A 7,552-nucleotide genomic window follows, 5' to 3' on the forward strand; every position below is an offset into this window, starting at 1 on the left:
ATTTTGAATCTTGTTCCAAATAAGGATAAATAAAAATATTATTGCTTAATTTCAATGGTAAAATCATCAATTTGATAAAATATAAACTAATTTGATAAAAGTAAGTGTCAAAAAAATATTTTAAAAATTTTAAAAATTATTTCTATCCACAAAAGATAAAATTATGTAAAATTGATAAATCTTCTAAACATTTATTTGTTTATTTATTTGACCAAATTAATTTTTGTTATGTGTTTGGATAATAGTTATGTAATTTGTGGTTGTTAGAATTCAATGTGTAACCCATATATTTAATATATGAAATGTTTTTAGTTTTGGATTTTTTGAGCCAATGAATTGGTTTAATAATGATATCGAAGTTATCACTATATTTGACTTTTGAAAAAATTGAAACTAATTTAATGAAAATAAAAACAACCACTCATTACATGATCATCATCCAAACACATAATAAAAATTAATTTGATAAAATAAATATATAAATAAATGTCTAAAAGATATATCAATTTTACATAATTTTATCTTTACTGTGTAGAAATAATTTTTAAAAATTAAAAAATATTTTTGACATTTATTTTTGTCAAATTAATTTATATTTTATTAAATTGACAATTTTGTCTTTAAAATTAAGCAATTGTATCTTCAATTGTCCTTATGTAGAATATGATTCAAAATTCATGATCAAATATGTCATAATTAAAATGTCAAATATCAAACTGACACAAATCTCAAATTATAGGGACTGTTAGTATAATTTGCTCTCCTTTTAAAATGGTAAATTGAAGGGAACAAACTTTTCTCCTAGAGCCCTAACAAAAGCATGTAAAGGAACGTGTCGCTAACGGGGACATTTGTGAGAAATAGAGAGGAGAAAAGAAAAGAAAAAAATATATATATATATATATATATATATATATATATATATAATGTGTGGCTACAAATCAATTAAGCGTTATGAGGGTCAAAAATTACGAGTGTCTCAAGTATTATTGAAATAATAAATAGTTACCAGTTTTTTGAGAATTGATATTTATGTTCACCTATTTTACTCATGTTATAAATTTTCTTTTATTTTATTAAATAACAGTAGAATGGGATGATTTATTTTTTACTACTTCCTAAATTATATCAGGACTCATTTGAGAATTGATTTTTTAATAATTTTTTTAAAATTTTACAAAAAAAATGTAAAAGAATAAATAAATAAAAAGAATAATCTAATTTTTTACCTAAAACTCTTAATTCCCAAACAAGGAATAAAATAACACATGTTTTTTTTTTTCTCTCTCCTATCTTATTATTATTTTATTTTATTTTGTATCCTTATTGATCAAACGGACGGTTATCCAAAGTTCCAAACATGTGATGATTAGGGTTTTTTTCTCAAATCACCCAATACAAAGAGACTCGTGCCGATCCCTCTCATCTCCTTCGTCTCTCTACACCCCCAATCGCAGTTGTACCTGGAGCTCCCTTGTTTAACGCTCTCTCTCACCCTGCCCTGACGCCATTAGAGAGACCTTGTCTCTGACTCTCACTCTGTTTTCTCTCTCGTTGCCCAACCCATTACAGGTATAGAATTGTTTGATTCTCTACCCAATTGTTGTTTCTTTGTAATGTGTTTTCTTTTCTCTATTGATTACTCTGTTTCTGATGTTTCATTATCTTCTGTATTTACAGTGTTGTTTTTCTCTTTCATTGTGGAACAGTCTTTTTTAGCTTCAACCTTGTTCGTGTTATCTATCTTTTTTATCTTCTACAAGGTTTGATCAAGCAGAATGGATGTTTTGCTATATTGGATTGTCCATAAATTTGTATATTTGTATATGCCCATTTTGAATTTTTAGTAAGATTGCCAATTTAGATACTAGTTTGCAGTTGTTGAACAAGTTGTTGTTTCTGCTTGTGCTTATGCTTCATTGTTTATCTCTCTCTCTCTCTCTCTCAGTGTATCAGTGCTTTAGTCAAATAGGATTGGAATTTTTAAAATGTATGTACCATACACTATCTTGAACTATTTGAAAGCCTTTTCATGTCAAAATAAATAAGTTAAGAACAGTCTTTAGTTTCAACCATGTTCTTGTTATCTATCGTTATCTTCTACATAATTTGATCATAATTGTCAAATCAGGATTCGAATTATGAATCGAAATGATCTTGTACCAAATTGCGAATCGAATCAAATTATGAATCGTAAAGATTCGGTCACTTTATCTAAATTACATAGAAAATTATACCTTCACACATAGATATTAAATATAGCTAATAAATATGAAATATTTAGAGTTAAATCGATGAAATGTTATTTTGAATAATAATCGTGTGGTCTAATAGGTTTAACATGGGTTCCCATATGCACCACCTTACCTTTTCTTTGTTAGATACTATTCCTTATCAACCATTCTTAACAAAGAAAGCGAAAAAAGACAAACTCTCACTTTTCAAGTAACAATAACTCAACAACAATGTTTTTAACTTTTACAAGGTTAATAAATCAAAATCTCCAAACATTTTAAAAAATCTCACTTAATGCTTTTAAAAAATTTCTTTTATAAATGCAAGCACTTAGATAAAATTGAATATGTAAACCTAAAATATTGCAAAGAGAACGTTCATTTTTTTTTTTTTAAAGATAGAATATAGTAATTCTAAATGATTCACCAATTTGGTTAAACGATTCACAGCTATTTGTGATTCACACAACCTATTCATATCAATTACCCATTGAATCGAATCGAATCAAATCATACGATTCGAATAATGAATCGTACAATTCTAAAAACAGATAATTTGATTAAACATAATGGATAGTTTGCTATTTTGGGTTGTTTATAAATTTATAGATTTGTAGCCTCTTAGAGAAGACACATCTACTTTCCTTTGTATGCCCATTTTGAATTGCTATGTTGCTTAATAACTTAATTAGAGAATTGAACAAGATTTTCAATTTAGATTTTAGTTTGTAGCTGTGAAGACTTGAAAATATAGAGTTGATAATTGATTTAGATGTGTGTATTCTTTTTTCCTCACAAGTGCAGCATCTTTAGGCTAGGAAAATTATTTTTATCTTTGATTAATTGATTTTAACAAGTGAGCAGATAGAGGTTATATGATTACTTCTGAGATGATGGACCTTTTTTTATGGGTGTCTCCTTCTCTTTCCTTGACATTGGTCTTAGCATTTCCTTTTGGGATTGAATTGAAGACACTGATTAGTTGTATGTTCTGGGTTGTGTTGTGTTGTATTGTTCGAGCCATAGGAAATATATCACTAAGAGCCATTGGGTTGGTGCTTTATTTTTATTTTTTTTTCCTTTTATGCGTAAGGCTTATGTTCAATTTGCCCCATGTTCCGTGTTCCCTGCTTTATTTTGATTTACGTTGTCAATTTCTTTCATGCATTGAAACATGTTAGTTTGACATTTTTCTTTCAGATGCTTCTATTCCTATTTTCTCAATACACCCACCAAATTAAGACTTTCTTAAAACCTAAGTTCTACCCTAAGCAAAAGTAATGTTATGGACAAAAATTATCAGACAGTTTTAATAGAATTTCTCTGTACACCCACCCAGCATTCCAATGAAACACTACATGTCTTCTCACTCTGCTCTCATACATTAACACACTAACAGAAAGCTACGTCCACCTAGGTGATGCGTCACACCAATTGACGGATTATCAAAGGAAGATTGAGCAAAGGATAAGCAAATTGTTGTCAAGGAGCAGTGTATTACCAAAATGGTGAGTGTTTTTTAATGTTTCAGTGTTTCATAGAGTGTAGGGCTTTTTTTTAAATTTTTAAATTTTTTGTTCGAGCTTTGTTTGGTTGTCCAAGGCCAAACAAAAAAGAAATTTCTGGCTATGTATGAAAGAACGAAATTAGTATGTTTTGTTGTATGTAGCCAAATGTTGGTGATATGTTTGACACTAATTGGCCAAGCATTTGTGATATTTCATCGTTGATTGGCCGAAGGATCTCAATGTGCTTAATTTCACATGCATGCCTTATTGCAGGATGATGCATCTACTCAATGCGACATTGTGTGCTCTGAAAATGTAATGGATTATACTCATGAATTTACTACTGAAGAGGTTAGATAGTTTGTATTTCAATTGTTGTTCACTTTAATGTGTTTTATGAGGGGTTTTTTTTTTTTTAACTAACTTTAATTGTTTTGTGTAGATATTCAAAAGTCGAGAAGCCTTAATCAAATGGGCTCAAGAGGTTGGAAAGATAAATGGGTTTGTTATTGTGATCAAGACATCAGATGCGGGTGGTCAAGGTAAGAAACCCAGAATTGTCCTTGCATGTGAGAGGAGTGGTTATTATAGAGACACAAGGAAGAACAAGGAAAAAAAAATGAAGGTAGGCACAAAAAAGTGTGGATGCCCTTTTGCATTAAAGGGTAAGAAGTTGTCCACAGATGATGATTGGATGTTGAATGTAGTGTGTGGAGCCCACAATCATTTGGCTAGCGAGCATCTCGAGGGGCACTCATATGCAGGGAGATTATCAAAGGAGGAAACTTCGTTGGTAGTCGATATGTCCAAGAGTATGGTGCGACCGAAAGAGATTTTGGTTACATTAAAACAAAGAGATGCCCTTAATGTAACCACAATGAAGACAATTTACAATGCACGTCATAGGCATAAAGTTATAGAGAAGACTGCTGGGAGATCACAAATACAACAACTTTTGGCACAGTTATTGGTTCATAAGTACACTGAGTGGCATAGGTGTGATGATACAGATACCATCACTGATTTGTTATGGGCACATCCTGTTAGCTTGGACTTATTGCGTGCATTTCCACGTGTGTTGATTATGGATTGCACATATAAGACCAATCGTCTTCCCCTCTTAGAGATTGTAGGAGTGACATCTACTGACATGACTTTTTCAGTAGCTTTCGCATACCTTGGGTGTGAGAGGGAAGATAACTACATATGGGTATTAAATATATTGCGTAGTATTATGGATGAGAGTGCCCTTCCTGAAGTTTTTGTTACAGATAAAGAGTTGGATTTGATGAAAGCCATTGATAGGGTGTTTCCCACAGCTAGACATCTGTTATGTAGATGGCACATTAGTAGGAATGTGATGGCTAAGTGCAAGAAGGTGTTTGAAACCAAGGAGAAATGGGATAAGTTCATAATGAGTTGGAACATTTTGGTTTTGTCCACCACTGAAGAGGAGTACCATCAGCAATTTTTAGCAATGAATAAGGAGTTCAGTACCTATCCGGAGGCGCTTGAGTATGTGACAACTATTTGGTTGGACACATACAAGGACCGATTTGTAGCGGCTTGGATAGATACATGTATGCATTTCGGAAATATGACTACAAGCAGGTAACTTTGAGTCATTGACTTTCTAGCATTACTTAATTATCAATGGGTAACTTATTTTGTTTAAAATTTTGTTCATTTTAATAGGGCTGAGAGTTCACATGCAAAATTGAAGAGCCAACTTGGGTCAAACGAAGACAGTTTCGAGTCGTCATGGACAAAGATACATAATTTGATTCAGTTGCAGCACACAGACATTAAGTTATCATTTGAGAAGAGTTTGACATTTGTGCAACACAACTTCGAACCTTCTGAGTTCATGGAGCTGCGGGGTAATATTTCAACAAGTGCTTTGGATAGGATCCTAGCCGAGACAAAGAGAGCTAATTATGTTGGTTATGATGTTTCTGCATGTGGGTGCATCCTCCGACGTACATATGGTTTACCATGTGCTCATGAGATTGCAAATTACATGAGGGAGGGTCGGTCCATTCCCCTCTCGTGCATAGATCCTCATTGGAGGAAACTAGATATGGAGTTTGTACCTAAAGTGACACCATGGAGTTAGATTGCAAACTAGAGTTAGATTTGATTGACTAGTGGTTCAATGAGTATGATTTGAGAAGAAAAAAAAAGGTACATATTCTTAAGAAAATTGAGGGAGTTAGTCCCGACAGTATGTAGTTTTGTTAGCAAGATACAATTTTTATGTTCTTTTTGGGCTCAGTTTTGTTGTCAAAGAAGTTTTAATGTGTAATGGAAATGGTTGCTGTAGTTCTGTTTGGCATTTATGGACTGAACATGTCATCTGTTTGGTAGGTGTAGTGAGAAAGTGGATGTAGAAAAAGAAGGGGTGTAAATAGGATAGAGGAGCATCCTTTTGTTTCCTGGTTTACCTATGCAAGTGGAATTGCTACATAATTGATGCAAAAGAATAGTACTATATGCACCAATTAGTACACTAACTAGTGTACCAATTGATGATGTGATATAATTTAAGAAGGTTTTGATATTTGTAATTTGTATAATAAGTGAGGTCAATAATAACGTTATAATTAGTGTTGGTGCATTAGTTAGGACACTAATTAGTGCATGTAATACCACCGGATGCAAAATTAATTCCGAGTGACACTAAGCAATTGATACACATGTATATAATTTCTGCAATAGATGATGGAAAATTTCATCGTAGATTATTGCTCGGTTTTGGTCAGTTTCAAGAACATATTTACACATCCTTCTTCTCTATTTGAGATTGCAGGAACTTGGTGATAACTGCTGTAGCTGCAAGTTTTTGGCATTCAATAGATCATCCTTTTTGTAATAATAATGTTAGTAATCTGAACATGCCAGGAGTTTTTAAACTGGAACTGTAAATTAGGGCAATGGAATAAGAGTGGAAGTGTTCTTAAGAAGGTTTTTTGACAACAAAAGTTTGGACAGTTCTTTTATAGCTTATGGTTTGAACAAAATTCTTTACCCATGCTTGTAGATTCTTGCTAAAGCTTTTAGCTATGAAAGGGTCTTTCTTCAATAATCTGACTTGAAAAAAAAAACAGGTAAATTACATTTTGTCCTCTTATGTTTCATAGTGTTCGTTTTTTTCTTTTCTTTTTTTTTATTTTATTTTGGCCTTTAAATTATGTTTTTTCCTACTTTAGCCCCGACATTTGTAATTTTTTTCCAATTTACTTCCAAAAAATGAGTATTGGAGGTGTGGCGGCGGTCAAGGATGGAACTTGGTGGTAACTACATTTTTTTTTTTTTTTGTAAAATAGAGCTTTGAAAAGAGTTTGATTATAAAGTATTAAAAAAAGTTTTTGAATTGAGTTTTGAGTTATATATTTGGTTATGAGTTTTGAAAATAAATTTTGAATTGTATATTTGATTATAAGTTTTGAAAAGAGTTTTGAATTGTTTTGACTGGAATTACGATTCCAAAACTAAACCAAACAGTTGCACTTCCAAACATACTTTCGCAAAAATATATATAAAAAATAAAATAAAATAAAAAATTAAAGAACAAAATAATATAAAAAACAATTGATTTTTTTTTTTAAAATAGAGTTTTGAAAAGAGTTTGCTTATGAATTTTGAAAATATTTTTAAATTGTGTGTTTGGTTATGAACTTTGAAAAAAGTTTTAAATTTTTTTGATTGGAATTACAATTTCAAAACTAAACCAAACACTTGCAGTCCCAAACATACTTTCGTACCTCATAGTGATAATCCTAAATCCTTCCTTGGCAGCAGTGGTGGTGG

The 7,552-nt window shown here is 31.5% G+C and overlaps 1 protein-coding gene across 4 annotated transcripts; it reads left to right on the forward strand.

Moving 5' to 3' along the window:
* Positions 1-1,307: 1,307 nt before the first annotated feature.
* Positions 1,308-6,077, forward strand: LOC114292759 (PKS-NRPS hybrid synthetase cheA). Of its 4 annotated transcripts, none has more exons than XM_028236783.2 (6): positions 1,357-1,572; positions 1,681-1,763; positions 3,652-3,742; positions 4,016-4,093; positions 4,185-5,353; positions 5,438-6,077. In XM_028236783.2, exons 3-6 carry the CDS (start codon positions 3,740-3,742, stop codon positions 5,856-5,858), a joined length of 1,671 nt encoding a protein of 556 aa, XP_028092584.2. In that variant the 5' UTR covers positions 1,357-1,572; positions 1,681-1,763; positions 3,652-3,739; the 3' UTR covers positions 5,859-6,077. The 4 variants fall into 4 exon arrangements, with proteins under 4 accessions (XP_028092583.2, XP_028092586.2, XP_028092584.2 ...); XM_028236784.2 differs by having other exon boundaries at positions 1,681-1,729; XM_028236782.2 differs by lacking the exon at positions 1,681-1,763 and having other exon boundaries at positions 1,308-1,572.
* Positions 6,078-7,552: the final 1,475 nt, after the last annotated feature.

This window comes from Camellia sinensis, chromosome 4 (assembly GCF_055761805.1).
Source record: "Camellia sinensis isolate YWXY chromosome 4, ASM5576180v1, whole genome shotgun sequence".
NCBI lineage: Eukaryota > Viridiplantae > Streptophyta > Magnoliopsida > Ericales > Theaceae > Camellia > Camellia sinensis.

What these genes read in the sequence shown, in the direction of transcription:
- LOC114292759 (XM_028236782.2), top strand. An exon ending in ATGAATTTACTACTGAAGAG is followed by an intron (nt 4,094 to 4,184) that starts GTTAGATAGTTT and finishes TGTTTTGTGTAG; the next exon opens with ATATTCAAAAGTCGAGAAGC. An exon ending in GGAAATATGACTACAAGCAG is followed by an intron (nt 5,354 to 5,437) that starts GTAACTTTGAGT and finishes TCATTTTAATAG; the next exon opens with GGCTGAGAGTTCACATGCAA.